The sequence below is a fragment of the Ips typographus genome, linkage group LG3 (assembly GCF_016097725.1).
Source record: "Ips typographus isolate SLU linkage group LG3, UJ_Ityp_2.0, whole genome shotgun sequence".
In the NCBI taxonomy this organism is placed as follows: Eukaryota; Metazoa; Arthropoda; class Insecta; order Coleoptera; family Curculionidae; genus Ips; species Ips typographus.
The window spans coordinates 16955939-16975772 of record NC_138424.1 but is presented as its reverse complement, the minus strand read 5'-3'; the positions used below and the strand labels follow the sequence as shown (position 1 = coordinate 16975772).

Sequence of the window (19834 nt, the reverse complement as noted above, 5' to 3'; positions counted from 1 at the left end):
ATTTTTTTTGCGTCTGTACGGTTCATTTAATTATAAAACTTCCTTAATAAAAGTTGTAGAGTGCAACTTCGGCTATCAACCTGTAATTTTTTCAGTACTGTGGGTTTAGTCGTTTAGGTCGCAAAAAGCCTCTAAAAATCCGAAAATTTGAATGTCCCGCCGCACGGTAACTATGGCCCGTAAACAAATTTCCGCGCTGCCAACATTTTAAAATCATAACAAAGAAATGTCATTTTATCTCTTTGCCAAACTTGTTAATCGAGTTAATTTTTACATACATTTTAACTATTACATACATAACGCAAAGAAAATGAAACGAAAAGCCGATAAAGATACTTTATTAGAAGCTAGTGGGAATAAATCTACAAAATGTCGTAAGTAAGTTGCACCATAACCTCAAATCAGTATCCCTTCAATAGGTAAATTTGTTTTTGCAGCTCATTCCAGGTTGAATGGTTACGTTTTTCAAACAAACGTGGTTTCTAGTTGTTGATAAAACCACCAATGAATCATCTTCAGGCCCGCAGGTAAACTTGAACACATTTGAAGTGTATATAAGTGAAAAATCATGGAACACAGACATAGTCAAAGTTGGATTAAAAATCACCCTCCCACATGGATTATTTTTTTCAGTACAATGAGGAGTCTTAAACAATGGGTAGATATACAACATAAACTACTATTAATTCCAGCTGTCTTGCACTCCTTCTATTTTCTCAGGTTTGTAAACAATAATGGACTAGTCAACTAGTGGTCTGTGGTTTGATTAAGAAAGGACAAAATGTGCTTAACTTTTAGTTGTACCCACTCTTTTCCCCACAACCAATATTGCAAATGTAAAAACGATTTTTTACACTAAAAGTTTGTATTTATTGATTCACACTTCAACTTGCAGAGTCCCTACATACAGTTTGGTGAAGAGCTTTGAACAGAATGGCAAAAAACAAACAGTGGTAAAAATTCTCGAAAGCTCAGAGATAAATCCTAGCTTAGCATAACAGCTCACAGCACCTAGTGACTCATAACACTAAGTGATTAAGCCATCTTCAAGTTTGGCTAAAATCATCACTAATAAATGTAAGCTGTCTGCTTAGGGTCCCACTCTACTTAGGACCCCATTTTTATTCCTGTTATAGGAGATTTCTTGTAATACTTGTTCAAGAGACATATCACATCATCTGTTCAAGACATCTAAAGAACTACCTTAATTGTAATCTAGGAAAAGAATCTGATCAGTGATTCCAAAAAATCCCTTTTATTTACATACAACATAGGTACAACAAACAAACCAGTTATGTTGTGTTGAACCTGTGGTTGAACTTAAACACATGAACAAAAGAAAACACAACACAAAAGTCACTAAACCAGATAACTTTGAAAGTGGAATGATTCCACGAGATTAACCAACCCAATTTTCACTGTTATGACAGGTTTGGTCCACTACTGTAACTGTGATTCTCCTACAAATCTGTTTTGAATAGTTATTTATAGTTTACTTATGATACTAAACGTACCTACCTAATTCACCTGTTAGAAGTCAAACTTCTGATGTAGGTTGTGGATTGTGGCAAGTCCAACAAAGTGTTTGAACAGTGATATCTACCCATATATGAAAACATGTCACTCTACTGAAAAAAAAAGAACAATATAGGAGGGTGGTTTTATGTGCTAATTCAACTTAGTTCAACTATGGTCTGTGTTCCATGATTTTTCACTTATCACCACTTCAAATGTGTTCAAGTTTTACTTACAGGCCTGAAGATGATTGATGGTTTGTAATCAACAACTAGAAACCACGTTTGCTTGAAAAACTAGCTGGAATGAGCTGCAAAACAAATTTATCTATTGAAGGGATACTGATTTGAGGTTATGGTGCGACCTTACTTTCTTACTTAGGACATTTTGTAGATTTATCCCATAGCTAAAATGATAAACTGTAAGACTGGTTTTGTAATAGTGATGTTAGTCTGTGGTTTAACAAATTACCTATTATTATTATAGGTATACAGGGTAATTCAAATTCGACCCTCACCATTGGGATCTCAGAAACCATAAGAGATACGAGAAAGTTTAAGTTGGGGCAAAATTGCGCAATTTAAAGCTCCAAAACCAAATGCTGTTTTTTCCAAAAAAAACTGAAAATTTGATTTTTTGTTTTTATTTATTTATAACCTTATTTGAAGAGATATCCCAAAACTAAAAGCATCTTTCATTGCCACTTTTTCTTAGCTATTCGATGATGGATTCAAGTTTGCCACACGACGTTTCGTTTTTTGTCAGTCATCATCAACTTTACTTTTTCTTATGGGCGCCATATTGGATTTTTAGCCCACCAAATAGTACCTTTTATTATGATTTTAGTGATGTATAATAACTTATGATTTGCTTGATAAATGACAAAATAATTCAATAAAAACTATTTTTACTTTAGTTATGGCTTTGAGTTAATGGGCCGTTTTATAAAATGTCATTATTTTTGACAGTACTTGTCAAACACGTTAATTCGGACGATCATTAGAGCAAGTCAACTAACCTAACCTAACCTAACTTAAACAGCTCATTTATGTTTCCAAGAGAAAATCATCATTTTAGGAACTTCATTTTTTGCCAAATTTCAATTTTTATAATGTTATGTGCAAGTTTATAGTTATTTATACAGCAAGTGACTTAAACCATTTTGTATTCATTCATATTTATTCGAGTGAATAAACCGGTTTAAGTCACGTGTTTTATACAGTATTTTATTAAATTTCGACTCCTTATATTAAAAAAAAAACTAAAATTACAGTTTTATTAAATTTACACCCCGCCCCGTAGATGTGACATTGATGTTTGTTTACATCTGTAACTAGGCGAGTGTCATTCAGAGTGATTTAATAGTTATTTATACAGCAAGTGACTTAAACCATTTTTTATTCACGAAAAGAACAACTAGGTCCACCAGCGTAGAGAGTGGCCTAAGCTCTTTGAGTGAATAAACTGGTTTAAGTCACGTGTACACCTTTGTGACTAAGTACGTTCAGGCCAATTGCGTGTGACCAGTATTACCAAGTACTCTTCATAAAACGTGTCATTAACTCAAAGCTAACTAAGGTAAAATTAGTTTTTATTGAATTATTTTGTTATTTATGAAGCAAACCATAAGTTATTATACATCACTAAAAGCGGTGGGCTAAAAATCCAATATGGCGCCCATAAGAAAAAAGAAAGTTGATGATGGCTGCCAGAAAACGAAACGTCGTGTGGCAAATTTGAATCCATCATCGAATAGCTGGGAAAAAGTGGCAATGAAAAGGTGCTTTTAGTTTTGGGATATCTTTCAAATAAGGTTAGAAACAAATAAAAACAAAAAATCAATTTTTCAGTTTTTTTCGGATATCTTCGGAAGTACTCGGAAAATCGAAATTTTTAAAACGGCATTTGGTTGAGCTTTATATTGCGCAACTTTGCCCCAATTTAAAGTTTCTCGTATCTCTTATAGTTTCTGAGATCCCAATGGTGAGGGTCGAATTTGAATTACCCTGTATACATATGTATATTCTGCACTAATAATTTATCACCTGCTTGCAAATGTTAAAACTATATTACATTATAATACCTATTATACATAGGATACAAAAAATTTAAGCTGATTTTTAAAACCACTAGAATAAAAATTAATGAATGGTTGAACTTTCCTGTTTACTTTATAGGATAAGAAATAGGAATAATAAAAAAAGTTTATTTTAAAAATTATTGTTTTATCAGTAGTTTTATAAATCCATGACCTTATAAATACCTACTTAATATATAATTTTGTCTTTGTCAATTATGCATACTAAATAATAAATAACATAATAATTGGAAACCAGTTTTTACAGACATTCTCAAATGAGAGAATCAGATAAAAAATATAATGATTGAAATATGAAAGTTATCCGGGCTTATAACCCGTGGTCCATTGGCGGCTTATAAGCCCGGATAACTTTCATATTTCAGTTTTGACCGGCCGTGAAAGCCTTCATAGTCTAATATAATGATTTATGAAAGATATATGAGTAATGAAAATAAAGCCATATAAATCAAGGGCAAATGCTTGAATATAAAGAGAAAAATCAAGTTGAAATTATTACATTGATCTGGTGTAGGTTGGTAAGAAAGACTATAATGTCTCTGGAGAATTTTCTACAATATGTTTTCAACTCTCATGGATGAAGAAATGAAATTCTATGAGTTAGAATGAGCCAAATCACAATTGGAAGTATTCTGTATTATTTAATTAACGCACTAATCACACCAAATGCACAGCACATGCATATTTCACATTTCCTCATACATTGCCAAAAGTCTGTGACTGTGACAAAACCAAGGCGAAATAAGTTTAAAATATTTATTGCATACTTGCAAGCCCCATTCTATCAATGAGCTTCACCTCCATTCATTATTTTCGAATCAGATTATGAATGAACGAGTGAATGAACTTCCATTCATTAACAGTTAGAGTGGAATAATGATAGAAGAAAACTGTAATAGTTTACAGTTTTTTTTTGCTGCAATATTGTCGACAAACAGATCAATTTACAGTTCCTTCTGTAGCGACTGACGTCACACTCCGGTAGCCATTTTGAGTCGGATGAGATTTAGGTCGCGTGTGGTTGTCCCATGCAGATAAGGGAACTATTAATAGAAGCCGTTTAGTAAAGTAACCAGTGCTAGTACTTTGCCCAAAATACGATAAGCCGTATTTTTTAAGTTATTATATTTTCTCAGGATTGGCCAGTCGATTTTTACCGTTCTTATTGGAAACAATTGGTAAAATTACAGGGTTTACAACAACGCTGCAGTATGATAGCGCGTAATAGGAAATTAGTGGTTTACGACTTTCCTTGTAATTATAATTCGCGAGTTGACGTAGTTGGCCGAAGCGTACCGTTTTCGTGCAGTACGCGTCACTCGAGTAACGCCCCCCACTACCCGACAAGTGGGGAATCGGAACTGTCTATAAAACTGGCGTGCGCCGTCAGTTCGTGTGCTGTTGAGATCACTAGCTCCTCCGAGCAACATCTCAACCTCCCAGCAGCACCGCCGCATCACAGTAAGTATACCTGTTTAGTGGTTAGCTCTCCTAGTGCACTGTTGTACCTGTTATTTGAACACCGAGGCTCGCTAGACCGGGTGTTCGTTCCTTGTTTACTCCAACCCTGTACCGCCGTTGTTGTAGCGTCGTGGTTCGCTAGAACGGGCGCTGCTTTTAACGTTCACGTCACCAGTTTTCATTGCAAACGCTACATGGTTCGCTAGACCGGGCGTTTGCACCGTTAGTCCCAGACCGGCCATTTTTCCGGCCCTTTTACTTCAGTAGCATCGTGGCTCGCTAGACCGGGTGCTACGCCATAGATCCGGCATTGTAGGTTTCTATACAAACACTACATGGTTCGCTAGACCGGGTGTTTGTATACTTTTCCCGATAGGCCAATTTCCGGCCCTAGTTCACTCTGTAGCGTCGAGGTTCGCTAGACCGGGCGCTACACGATAGTTCCACCTTCAACACAAACGCTACATGGTTCGCTAGACCGGGCGTTTGCACCGTTAGTCCCAGACCGGCCATTTTTCCGGCCCTTTTACTTCAGTAGCATCGTGGCTCGCTAGACCGGGTGCTACGCCATAGATCCGGCATTGTAGGTTTCTATACAAACACTACATGGTTCGCTAGACCGGGTGTTTGTATACTTTTCCCCGATAGGCCAATTTCCGGCCCTAGTTCACTCTGTAGCGTCGAGGTTCGCTAGACCGGGCGCTACACGATAGTTCCACCTTCAAACAAACCGCTACATGGTTCGCTAGACCGGGCGTTTGCACCGTTAGTCCCAGACCGGCCATTTTTCCGGCCCTTTTACTTCATTAGCATCGTGGCTCGATAGACCGGGTGCTACGCCATAGATCCGGCATTGTAGGTTCTATACAAACACTACATGGTTCGCTAGACCGGGTGTTGTATACTTTTCCCCGATAGGCCAATTTCCGGCCCTAGTTACCTCTGTAGCGTCGAGGTTCGCTAGACGGGCGCTACACGATAGTTCCACCTTCAACACAAACGCTACATGGTTCGCTAGACGGGCGTTTGCACCGTTAGTCCCAAGAACGGCCATTTTTTCCGGCCCTTTTACTTCCGTAGCATCGTGGCTCGCTAGACCGGGTGCTACCCAGATCCGGCATTGTAGGTTTCTATTACAAACACTACATGGTTCGCTAGACCGGGTGTTTGTATACTTTTTCCCCGATAGGCCAATTTCCGGCCCTAGTTCACTCTGTAGCGTCGAGGTTCGCTAGACCGGGCGCTACACGCTAGTTCCACCTTCAACACAAACGCTACATGGTTCGGCTAGACCGGGCGTTTGTGTCATTTAGTAGTCCGGCCGCACTTTCTGGCCCTGTCTTTTGTTGACTACGCTACATGGTTCGCTAGACGGGCGTAGGAAGCAGTTTCTAAATCTGTTGCCAACAAGAACCACTACAAGGCTCTAGGCCTCTAGGCCCACTCTGGCTACTTATTTGCACTAGGACGGTTAATTGCTTAGTTGTAAACATAGACCTGCTTTGTCCCCGTAATAACTTTGAGGGGGGGGGGGGGTTAAGATACGCTTATTTGCATTTATGCATAATTATTTGGTTTAGTTAAGTTTGCTGGCATTTTAATTAGGCAAAGAGAACGTTTTTTTTTTTACGTTAGTTGATTGGTACTTTTGGCTTTTATTAGCGTTGTCACCAACTGAACCCCTGTTACCACAGATTGACGGGAACCTTGTCTCCAGCTGTTTTAAAAGCTACCAAGGCATACAAATTGTGTTTCCTGGATCACATTTCGAAAACTCTAAAAACTTTCTTAAAACCAGGTGGCGCCCGAGGCAATTCTCATTAACTTTTGTTCTAGAACACACTTTAATTCGAACTCCCGAATAAATAGCGTCACACTTATATCCAAAGTATACTCTGCATGCAGTGTTACGTCCCAGCTAGCATTTAACAGCCTAAATACGTTGCCAAGAGGTATGTGAGGTACTTTCAAAAGTTCTCGCAATGTTCTGTGTAAATCTTATTAACCTCTATGTTACCGCCGAATGTCCGCAAAACGGGACTTTAATAGAAAATCCCTGCGATGTTATATTTGTGACATCATGAGACATAACTTTGGGTACTTTATGCAACATATCATGTAGCTCACAATAGAACTTCTATGTGATGTTAATATAAAACATTTAATTGTGATTTCGAGGGACGTTTTCTAGGACGTTGCGAATTTACATACAGGTAATATTTTAAATAAACCAATCGATCTCTATTCAGTAATAAATATATTAAAAAATCATTGGATTGTAAAGTTTGACCCTTAAACTACTAGTGTTAGTAATACAAAAATTTAACACAATAGAACATACACTATACACTGTAGTACATTGAAATACAATAATTCGTACAAAATTCTTAAATAGAAATAATAAATTAAAAAAACATTGGATGTAAAGTACTCTTAAACTATTATCTTAAACTATCTTAAACTATTAGTTGTTAGTACAGTACGTTTCATTAACTTTGATAACATTTAATCACTTGTAACTTTTTTGTTTTAAAAGATATCAGAATGAAACAAAAACCACTTTGTATAGTTGGCTAGTAATTTGGTTCTTATTCAAAGAAAAAAATGACAATTGTGAGAGATCTTAACCTAACTTATCTTTTTTTTTAATTGAAGACGCTGTATATTTTTGTATATTTAGATTCTGCTCAAAAACCCTCGCATACTTTATAAAGCATATTTTATCTTTAACTGTTTCTGAAAAAATGGCGTCTATATATAGTTGGTCATCCATACCTATGAGCATAAAATAATAAATTATAAACGATTGTAAATTTAGGTAGTAGAACAATTTTTAAGATAATTTGACATGTTTTTTAGAACGAATTATTTAATACTACCAGGCAAGTTTACTTTGTTTTTCATTTATTATTTTATGTTCATACCTACCTACTAATACATATGACCAACTTATACAGACACCTTTTTCTAAAAACCGTTGAAGATAGATATAGGATATGCTTTGTAAAATATGCTTGGGTTTTTGAGTAGAATTCAAATATCCAATAATATTCAGGGTGTTCCATATAAGAAAAACGCTAAGTAGGTGAGGTTAAGCGATCTTCCAAAATCGTTAGTTTATCGTTTTTTTTATTTAAATAAGAAGAAAGCTTGTTAGTTAACTATGCAATGAAGTTTTTACTTCATTCCAATATCTTTAATAACAAAAAGATACAGCTGATCAAAATGTTACCAAAGTTAATGAAACGCACTGTACAGGGTGGCCAACTAAGAATGTACTGTACATAACACAAAAATTTAACGTAAACACAACACTATACACACAACACAATATTTTCTCTTAATCTTCGTTGTTTAGAGTGGCGGAGCCACTCCTTTACCACCACCTCAAAGTCTTTTGAAGTGGCACGGCATTTGCTGTGCACCACCTCCTAAAAAATTAGAAACCCCACATGTACGGTCTATATTCCAAACACAAAAATATTTTTGCAAAGTTACAAGAATCTGAATAGTATTAATGAACAAAACCATAAATAACTGATACTCACCATAAGTTATTTCTACCCATTTATGTGATTGTATTGGGTAGTTGTTTTTCCGCCCTGTCCAGGAACACATTTCACCCAGAGAATTTGACAAAAGAAACTTTAGAATCCGCGTAATATAATCCTTAGCATCACTGCCGCCGATACCGTACAAATGCTTTATCTAAAATTTACCACATTGTCTTTATGTTATGACGAAGAGAAGATAATAAAACTCACCACTTACAAACTGTTTCTTTCCGTCTTCAGTTTGAATTATGCTTTCGAGCTTTTCGAGTTCATCGATAGTTTTCATAGGAAAAGTAATGTCTAACTTATCAGGGGAGCATCATACTTCTCTTGCTCACTCAACTTTTCCTTAATTTCCTGTACATCCAGCTTGAGTTCAGTCATCAAGGAAAGCAACGTATTAAGCTTATCTGATAAATTTTTTATATCATTATCTGAAAATGAATTTATATCACATGTGTACCTTATTGTAGTACTTTTATGATTTAATAGGGGTTTTTTTACATATACTAACCTGGAACTACACTGGCTGTAGCGACGACGTTAACTACTATAATGAAGATTGTATGTATTAACTGAAATAAATTATAGTTACATTCTAGGAAGCTGCAAACCATATTAACTACAAAATAAAGCACATGAACACAAAACTACGATAAAGCAACATAATTTAGCATTTAACTATTTGCTGAATATGTATTTCAACATAACTGAAACTACTTATTAACGCCATAAAATAGAATTTGAATTTGAGCCTTGATGGTTATAATTAATATCGCGTATATTGACAGATCATATTTTATAGCTTTATTACTACCTCTGCAAACCTACAGTTATTTGCAATACAGGGTGTTTCAGAGTTGTTGTGACAAAAGCCTAGGGGAGATTCTCCTAGCAAAATCAAGCAAGAAATTCAAGAGAACATGTGTCCGCAAGTGCTTTGTTCTCGAGATACAGGGTGTTCAAATTTCAAAAATAAAATACAAATTTTTTAATATAACGCAATCCGCTCAAGATATTTTTGTTGTAATCTTCAATTCCGCTAATTTAGAGGTTGACAATATGAATTGTGTTGTAATGTTGTTCTTAAAACAATAGAGGGTCGATGTGTTCTTTAAAAAAATAATAGGATAAAACTTGTCATTCAATTTAAAAATAAAAAGTCAGTCAGTTATAAAAAATAAAATCATTAGAAGATTTATTTTGTTTATCCATAATCCTTCATGTAACAAGAATTTTAACGAAATTTTTGTGGTGTTGACACTTAACAGTAATACATATTTTACAACCTAAAAATTTGTATTTTTTTTGAAATTTGAACACCCTGTATCTCGAGAACAAAGCTCTTGCGGACTCATGTTCTCTTGAACTTTTTGCTTGATTTTGCCAGGAGAATCTCTCCTAGGCTTTTGTCACAACAACTCTGAAACACCCTGTATATCGCCTTGCTCACCATTTCTATCAGTATTCAAATCAAACTCGAGGTCAGTCTGGAAATATTAATAAAAAAATTAAAAAATGTAACATCAAATAGCATAAGTTGTCACTTTACTTTCTTTATAACTGCAGCCGTTTAAAAAAATATATTGATCTCTCGGACTAATGCTTATATGTACTCGTATGTATAAGTAACGGGTGTTCAATAATTGTTATGGTCGTAGTTGGCTGTGGTTCTCTCGTTCTAGCATGAACGTAGGGCTATTGATAAGTTCGTATATGGTTTGAAATCAACTGTCAAAAAGAAACTCAAAAGTATGCAAGAGGTTAGAAACCGGGGGATGACAGGTGTCATATAATAATTGTTTGCAACGTATCTAAGACATACGTTTTTTGTGACAATTGCTAGTCATAGGCGACCCTGACCATAACAATTATTGAACACCCGTTATATTACTCTACGAAAATTTCCCATAACCCTATTTTACTTTGATGCATGCAATTTGTTCAGAGGGGAAAAAAATTAATACAAGTTTCAGATTATAATTTTTGTTTAAGACCATATTTTAAAAAAATCTATATATCTAAAGTTTTGTGTTATTTTTAAATACACACAGTAATTTTATGATATCTAGCGGATGGTTGCTCCAACATGGAAGAATTTTGGGCATGTTTCCTTTTTATTAGCGTAAATTCACTTTTTTTTAACTAATTCAGTAGGAAATAGTAAAATAACAGACATGTTATAAATACCTTATTTGCTTCATTACTTTCCAGATCTTCACTTGTTTGATCTGACAAGTCAAAAACATTTTCAAATTGAAAGATGGTAATTCGTCATCATATTCATCACTTGGTAATTGCACAGTTTGTAGGTCTTTTGGAAGTTTCCTTGGAAATTCCACCTAAAAATCATTTAGGTATAAAAGTAAATACTAAACGTTTTTAACAAATGTAGTACTCACCATAGTTTTTGTTTCCTCTAAGCAGGGTTCTGAAATTAAGTTAAATAAAATAAAGACAATATTATTTATACATATAATTATATTGTCATTATCAAGCGTATTCAAAAACGTATGTTTAATGAATAGAATATTAATATAAATAGTTCACCTTTTTTTTTTCAACATGTTATCCATAAATTGTTGATTGAGTATTTTTAGATTCTGTTCAGATGTTTCGGCCGAAGTTTCTGCAACAAATAAATAATTTATGTAGACATTTTATATGTTTTGCATTAGTTTCACTCACTATTCTTTGATGCATTTTTTCTAGCTTTGTTTCCTCTTTCGGCTTCCTCAGCAGGGCTAAAATAATCCACTGGTTTGACTTTCCTGCATCCCCTACCAGTTTCAGAGTCAGAGGAAAGTGAAATTGACTTCTTTTTTGCTTCACTTAGGTTAGCTGTAATATGTTTGATTCAGAGTATTTTTATGAAACATTATTCTTTTATATGTATATATTACCACAGAAACACTCCACTATTACCGGATGTTCTTCCCAATCGTCTTGAGGCGGAACGTTTTTATTGATATAAATTCCCACATGTTTGGGAGGCCATTTACAAAAGGTATTATCTTTGGTGAGCCATGAAGCTGGAATTTCCGAAACCATATGTTCATCTTTCACCCATTTCTTTTATAAATTTAACTACTGCGTAACTCATCTAAAATAATTCCAACATTTTGACATTATAAATAGATACATAAATCGCCATTCATTTCGAACAGACCATATCCCATTTACAGGAAATTCAACGACATGAACAAATCATTAATAAGAACAAGTGACTTTGTTTTCGATTATGGGTCTCGGATCAGTAGTGAAAATCAAAGAATGCAGTTTAACCCGAGGTTTAACCGACGTTTCGAAAATTTATTTTGGCATTCTCAAGTAGATCAAAGTGAACTACTATGATTTGCTACAAATCGGACGCCTTCCGACTAATTGTATATAATTTTGTGTGAAAGAAAAAAAGAGCTTTTTTTAATGATATATTATTGAAGTGTTATGTGTTAAAAAAACCGTGTGTGTCACAAAATGTGTTTAGTTGAAATAGCACAGATTGGAATCAGAAAAAAAATCAACTGTCCCTGAAGATGCAAAAATAAATCTGCAAAACGTCAGATAAACTGTGAAGTTTCATTTCACATACAGATCCAACTCCCAAAATCGAAAACATCAATTATTAAATCGAGGATCATAAATCACTAAATAAAAAGACAGTAGGTATAACAGTAGGCATATACATAGGTACATAGTTGTTAGTGACTGTTTTATTGAATATTAAATCATTAAAGGATAAAAAAACAACTTCATAAACAAAGGCTACTAATCTTACAACAAATCATCCCTACTACAAATTAATTGCAGAAGTCATTCATTATCAATATGTAAAAGAGGCAAAAAAACTAATTTATCATCAAAAGGCAAACATACACCTTTTCCAACTAATTCTTTTACCTCAAATTTAAATGTAGAATCTTCACAAACACATACAGATATTCCAAGAAGCATAGAATTTATTGGTTCTTTAAAGAAACTTTCTAATGGTTTTAACCGTTTTGCAACCATAAGGGGTTTGCCGTTTTCCATTAATATATTTGAAATTTGTACATATATACCAGAACTTAACAGACAATAATTATTAGGATGAACATTTGAATAACAAAAACCGTTTACATTTATCTCAACATGTGATTTCTTTGTTGTAAGTTCACTATTATCAGGCTGGCTATTATATTCGATTTGTTCTTCCATAATACGTTTTACAGCTTGTTGTAATGGTTTACCAGAATGAAGACAAATTTTTTGTTTCAAATGAAACATATATGACTCTGGATGAAAAGCACTAATATTATCCAAACTTCCAAATTTTATTACATCTTCTGACAAATGAATTAAATTGTGAACATTATAGTTCACATACTTATAATCATAAAGTGCACCATATTGTTGGACAAATCTTTTAAGCATAGCTTCAGCCTTATCATTCATCTTAATACATAATTTTGGTGATGTTAATATTCGGATAGCACAAAACAGGTTTAAAAAATGATTATATTTGTCAGGTGGTAAAATGCCTTTCAATGCAACCACACCTGTATATAAAAGAAATTGGCGAAGCTCTACTGCTTTAAACCTGTCAATATCGAATAAATTTCTTGGTTTGCGAACAAACTCTGTAGTGATGCATGTTTTAAAAGACATTAATAAACTTGACAACTTTTCAAAATCTGTGACTGGAAGACGAATGTCCTGTCTGCCCTTATACCATAACTGAATTAGTTTTTTCATTACACCTATACATACAAGATGCATGTAGTCAAGAGGAAATTGAGAAACCATACCAATTTCCAAATTCTCTAAAATAGAAATGTCATTATGATGGTGATATTCATCTAATTTCAATTTAAATGATTCATCTGTTCTCAAATTACAGTCAAGGTCAGGAAAAGTCATTGCACCATCAAAAGTACCTTCTACAGTACATTTACTACATGAATGGTAGCCTGAGTGACCCTTAACATATGTAACAAAGGCTCTAGCCGGCGCGTCACATATAAATGCATTTATTTTAATTTTTATATTTTTATTCCTCCACATAATACCAGATTCTTGAAGGTCAAGATATTCCTCAACAAATGATTTGAGAAAATCATTTGCTGACTTGGGTTTATGGTACCCATGGTAAATTCCAATAGGAAAAGGTTTAAAACATAGTTTGTTTTCATGGTAGCTGTCAAACCAACACAATATGGGCCAAAATAAACTTCCTGAACTTTTGCTTAATGATAATCCATCTACATTAACATTGAATTTTAATTCAAAGGGAATAGCAATGGATTCAGGAAGTACATTGAGACGCTTTAAAATCTCATTTTGAATACCAAGATGGCAATACTCCCCAGGCTCTACAACACTGGTTTTGATTTCCTTTGGAGTACCAAGCAAGGTTCTTGCATCAAGTGGTAAATCGAGTTTATGTTTGTTTAAAATTTTCAATAATTTGGAAATATGAGATAGAGGAATATTACATTCAGTTGCCCAGATTTTTAAGTCAAACCATAAATTTTCTTTGTTTAAAACTTTAAGATTAACACATTCATTACAAGTACAATTGTCCACATCACTATCAAAGTCTTGATTGTTACTATGTGAATCAGAAGATGGATCACGACATAAAACAACATTTTCAAAATCGGAAATTTTGTTGGTCCCTGATAAATTCGTTGATGAATCCCCAGTAGTAAATGGAATTTCAGCTGGTTTACTAAGATTATTTGTAACGAGATTTGTAAGATTTGAAGACTGCATTTCTTGTGGTTCACTTAGAGACTCTTGAGTATGAGAGGCATAAGAGAGTCCTTTGACAATTTGTTGTCTCAATCTTCGCTTTTGGTGATCGGACAGACAGCTTAAAGATTTACGGCGGGAGGTCATGTTGCTCTTACCTTATCAAATAACTATAGGTACACTCTGAACCTCTCTCTGAACACTCTGAACACTATTTCACAACTGCACACAAACACAAAGAAGACAATACCAACTTTTGTTTTCAAAACGTGGGCAAGAAACACGGCGTCGGTCGATAACCGTCAATAATACAATAATTGAGCGGGAACCAGGGAACGGACAGAAAGCGAGGTTATTATTACCACAGACCCTTCCTTCTTTTTTTCTTTGTAACTCTCGCGGAACTTCTATAGTACTTAGTATGCAGCATTTAAATACAAACTAATCAAAGGCACATTGTAACGAAATTGTTGCGCTTATGCAATATTTATTACAATGTTACGGAATTCTTTTGTAGGGATATTGTCACGTTTTGGGGGTGGTAGCGCAGGAAGAGAAACAAGATGTAGCTCAAGTAAGTCTTCTTATTAGGCACTGTCTTACTCTTAGCGTCCAAGAGGGGGTGTGTGGGTGTGGGTGTATGTGCGTAAGCCCTCCTGAAGTGCCGCCAAGCGGTACCCGCTCGATACGAGCTGGGTGCCCCTATGTCCGGCACGCCCAAAGGACTTACTTAAGGCACTGCAACAGGGTAACGAGCCGTCCGGGCACTAGAAAGTTCGGACTGTCGCTCGTGACCCCAGAGTTCGGTGCTTTAGCCGAGCTACGGTGCATCCTTTATACTAGTCAGCGACCTCATTACGCTAACCTTGCTGACACAAACATTGTACTGGGGGAGACCGGGGCCCGACTAGGTAACGGAACATAGTGCAATTTATGTTATTCGTGACAATATTTCAAAATTTTGCTCAAATGTCTATGTGACTTCTAAGCGAAGTTGTAATGAAATGTTACATTGCCGATTTAAAACGAACATCCCAAAATATCCCGTTATGTTCCATGCTAGCTGGGGTATTACTTTATAAGGTTAATTGACATGTAAAAATAAGCAGGAATCCGGTACTGAAACTAAAAAGTTTGAACTCCACAAGTATAAGACGCTCTAGTTTTCATTTTATGGAAAGTAGAACGTATTTGCCTGTTTCAAAAATACAGAAACATTAACCATTTCTAATTAACTTCAAATCCTTTTGGAGAAGATTGTTTTATCAAAAATTGGATGTAATGTCCTCAATCTAATGCTTTTCCTTCATTGATTTCTGTGAAAATAAAAATATGTTATTAGTATGCAAACGCAAGTATTAAATGATTAACTTAAATCATTTCTGGCATATTAAAAATAACTCCACAAATTTGCATTGTTTGTCTTAGTTTCACTTTGCCTCACTAAGCTGAATCAAGGCTAAAGCAAAGAGTAACTAATTTCATAAAGAGAAGACACTGGGCCTAAAAGCTTTGATGTTTGCCGACCCGTTTCGTTGACCTCGGCTCTTTAAACTGGTAGTACAAGGACGTTGCCGGTATTTACAAAATTTGTGGCAATGCGGTGTTGCCATTTCTGAAATCATAGTTTCAGCAGAGAGTTTTGGATTAGAAAATAGCGTTTTCAGAATTGACTGCTGAGATAGAGATGAAACCCGAAAATATCCTTAGTCTTTGTTTGACATTTTATTTAATAACAATTACATGGTATATAAAGTATTAAGAGATACTTCTAAGTCATCTTTTAACTTTTCAATTTCTGTCTTTAAAATTGCATTTTCACTCTGCAGTTTAGATTTTCGCGGAGTTGAAGAACTTAGAACATTCTCAGTTTGGGTTTCTACAGGTGAACATAAGGGTGGAGTTACAAATGTAGACTGAGGTTGAAGTGGTGGAAGAATTTCAATATTCTGGAGAATATTATTTTCTGTCCCTTGCTTGAACAACCAGCGTCGAGTCCAGGTTGGACCTGCTGATCTAAAATGTAAAAAATATCAGTTTGCTAACTCTATATTGCACTAATGAAATGTGGTTCACTTACATGTTTCAGTTATAGTATATTTGCGTGGCTCGGCACTGAATAATAGGCCTGAAGATTTATCTCGACCATCTTTGAACATGTCTAAATCAAAATGAACACTGCAAACTCTATAATTGTTGTAACATTTTTCAGCACTCGTGCCCAAGAGGTCTTCACGGCCGCATTGCCTCAGCCAATGAAAACATCTGCCATAATGCAGTGTTAATTAAACTGTGTATTTTTTAAGAAAATTCTGAATACTTACTTTACTTCATCTTTTGGAATTCTAAAATATTTGATGCTTAAATCAGAACTGCTTTTTCTATTCATGCATCCTTTGTAAATACAGTTTGTCCCACTGGATCGGATCTTTTGCTGAGACTCCATTGTTTGTAGAAAAGAGCACTATGTACACTAGGGACCAAAGCAAATTTACAGTATTCACACTATATTAATAAATAGCCCGTACACGTTTTATAAAACAGCAAAAATTATCACTTAAGTTGAAGATGGCGCCCCCATTGCGTAGGTCCCCTGTTGGCCAAGCGCCATCTTCGCGACTAAACGTGTACTTCGAAAATTTTTAAGTATATCGATCGCGCTTGGATGTTTGCGACGATGCCACTTTGTCAACTATGTACCTATAACTTGAGAGTGCAAATGATATACTCAAGAAAATACACTAACATTTTTAAAAAAATTAGACTTAACCCGAACAGCCCAATACCAATATCTACTATATTGCTCGTAACTAACCTAACCTATAACTTATAAAATCATTTTATTTAATTACTTAATTAGATACTTTTGCACCGTCGTACTTTAAGCTAAGCTTAAGTTAAGTGTAGTTCAGAGTGTGACTTTTTTCACCTAAACTGTCACAGTCTGACCCACACTTAACTTAAGCTCGGCTTACAATACGGCGATGCAAATGGGGGTAAGTATCGTTCGGATTCTTGAGAATAAATAACTCATTAATGTTTGTTAATCGATCATTTCAGAAAGTAAATATATACATTGCATATTATCAAATAAATAAAATGAAAATAGAACTTTGAAACATAACTTATGTTACCAAATAATCATAGTAAAGTTGCTAACCAAGTTAGCCTCTCCCATGATCCTTATTGGTTTTAAGTCCTTGCATGTGAATACGTCAATAATATTCAAAGAATGGCTTATTTAAGTCAATATAGTTATTAATAATATCAATGAATAAAAAAAATGTAAACATAGCAGGAAGGAGCAATAGCAAACCAAGTGGGTGACAGAAACAAGGGGGAGGCGGGGGGAGTAATATGGCGGCCGTCAATATTTGTTAATCTTGTCCACTGTACAACTTAATTTAAATTTGCAAAACTCAACTGTTAAAGAACCACAAACAAACAAAACAAACAAAACAAACAAAACAAACAAAACAAACTAACACTATACTACAACAAATACAAACAACAAATTTTTGCGGGTTTGAAACTCCAAACTTTCAATGAACTTCTGCAATCTGCGCAATCAACTTCCGTCCCCCTCGCTTAATGCACAAACGAGTTATAATTTGTATTATTGTTACCTCCTGATACTTGTTCTTTTTACTCATTGAATAATATTGTCACGAATGGAAAATCCATTAATTCAAAAGATGGACTTATTGACTTAAAACATAAGAATATTCGAGGATTGCGAAATATTAAGCGCACGAGGCAAGGTCGCACCATGATGCACCGAGTGCATCATATCGGTGATGAGTCACCACCACCTGCTTTGCAGGAATATGAAAAATAGGCGACGAACAATAACAAACTACGTCAGCCGATCAATCGGGTATAAAACACGCCGATTTCAGCAGTATAGATGAGTGTGAACCAATCGACAGTAGTGCGACCAGCTGAACCAGGAAGTCGAGATGTCGACTCTCCTCGGTCAAGAAGATCAAGTTAAGTAGTCCATTCTCCAAAGTTGTTCCAACACGAAAGTGACCAAGCCAGCCGCCAGAAAATGCCGAGGTCCTTAGCTTATGAATCTATGTAAGTACAATTGTTAAATTGTCAACTTTTAGTGTGTTTATGACTGTATTGTACCGATCCATTTATAAATGTTTGGTTAATAGATTTAAGTGTTTAACAGAAACCTCAGTGTTTGATTCCATCCTTAAAACTGAGATCCCGGCACGACGTTTATCGTCGTGAGTCAGTTTAATTGATGAACCCAGAAGGGCTCATAAATTAAACGTGACAATATTAATAGTTATTGTCAATATAAGTCTAAATATAAGATTAATACTAGATTAATTACACATTATTATAAAAATAACCATCACAAAGACTTTTTATTATTACAATTGGCAACGTTGCATCAAACGAACAGTAGGTTCGATGAGATTTATGCCCAACGCACACTATGCTGCTTTGAGATTTAGGCTCGTAGCTACCATCTCCTCCCATTCTCCTGTGCCATAAATCAGGATCATTTTCTGTGACGTTTGCTGAATAGGAAAACTCTACACACAAATCAACAACATACAGACTTCCAAACAAATTTCCCTGTAAAATGATTTTATTATTTTTGATTACTGATACTTCACCATTTTTAAATAAAATTGATAATCCTTTTTGTTCAATTTTCTTCACTGAAAGCAGATTGTGTGATAAATTTTCACACACCAAAACTTTTTCTAGGGTTACTTTTTGTCCACATTTAGTTTTCAGGCTAAGATTTCCTTCCCAATGTGCTTCAACCACTACTCCAAGTATTGCAACTCTTATTTTATGATGTACTTGCTTTCTGTCAGTTATAAACTTTCCCAGATCACTATTAACTAAGTGATTTGTAGCTCCACTATCCACTACAAACTTACAGTCAAGAACATTACTGCAGTTCACTAAATCTGAGTTGTCCATGTTTGTGGTAATAAACGCAATGTCTTCTTCAGTAACATGACATTGTTCTCTTCTTTTAGGACATTCTGTATTTTGGTTAGGGTTTCCTGATCGGTTTCCACTATAACTTGTCTGTTGATGTCCACCTTGATGGTACCCACAATAGTTTCCAGCATTCTTTTGATTTGCCCTGGTTTTCATCCATCGGTTTGATTGTCTACAGTCACCTAATATTGAGTTCTGGAAGTACTGAACTGGATAAAACTATACAAAAAAAAACAAATAAACAAACAAAACATTTCAAACACACTTTCCACCCTTCATTGTTAAATTCGTGTGGGTTAAAATGGGGGAGGGAAAAAGTCACAATCTCCCCCTTTTGTAATTTCAACCGTCGTGTCGATAAGGGAACGCTATTGCGCACGACTCGATTTTTCATCTGGGCCAAGGAGTTTTTTCTTTGCAGTGCCAAAAAATCTATTTTTCTACTTAATATTATGTCACCAATTGAAATTTCTTCCAGAAACGAAAGGAAAAAGGC

General features: G+C 35.0%; 2 protein-coding genes and 1 long non-coding RNA gene across 3 annotated transcripts in view; all 3 read right to left on the bottom strand.

Annotated features, from left to right (window-relative positions):
- LOC145725779 (phosphatidylethanolamine-binding protein homolog F40A3.3-like) overlaps window positions 1-19834 on the bottom strand; it is a 276881-nt gene that overhangs the window by 256069 nt on the left and 978 nt on the right. The window lies entirely within an intron of this gene.
- Window positions 8514-10884, bottom strand: LOC145726557 (uncharacterized). The gene is made up of 4 exons (XR_014177618.1): window positions 10819-10884; window positions 9143-9175; window positions 8846-9062; window positions 8514-8782 (listed from the first exon to the last, which is right to left on the bottom strand). It is a non-coding gene; the product is annotated as an uncharacterized LOC145726557 (long non-coding RNA).
- Window positions 15669-19818, bottom strand: LOC145725781 (52 kDa repressor of the inhibitor of the protein kinase-like). The gene is made up of 4 exons (XM_081974635.1): window positions 16890-19818; window positions 16686-16834; window positions 16442-16626; window positions 15669-16377 (listed from the first exon to the last, which is right to left on the bottom strand). Exons 2-4 carry the CDS (start codon window positions 16805-16807, stop codon window positions 16265-16267), a joined length of 420 nt encoding a protein of 139 aa, XP_081830761.1. The 5' UTR covers window positions 16808-16834; window positions 16890-19818; the 3' UTR covers window positions 15669-16264.

What these genes read in the sequence shown, in the direction of transcription:
- LOC145725781 (XM_081974635.1), bottom strand. Translation starts at nt 16,807, where the DNA reads ATGGAGTCTCAGCAAAAGATCCGATCCAGTGGGACAAACTGTATTTAC. An exon ending in ATTCCAAAAGATGAAGTAAA is followed by an intron (nt 16,627 to 16,685) that starts GTAAGTATTCAG and finishes GCATTATGGCAG; the next exon opens with ATGTTTTCATTGGCTGAGGC. An exon ending in ATATACTATAACTGAAACAT is followed by an intron (nt 16,378 to 16,441) that starts GTAAGTGAACCA and finishes TTTACATTTTAG; the next exon opens with ATCAGCAGGTCCAACCTGGA.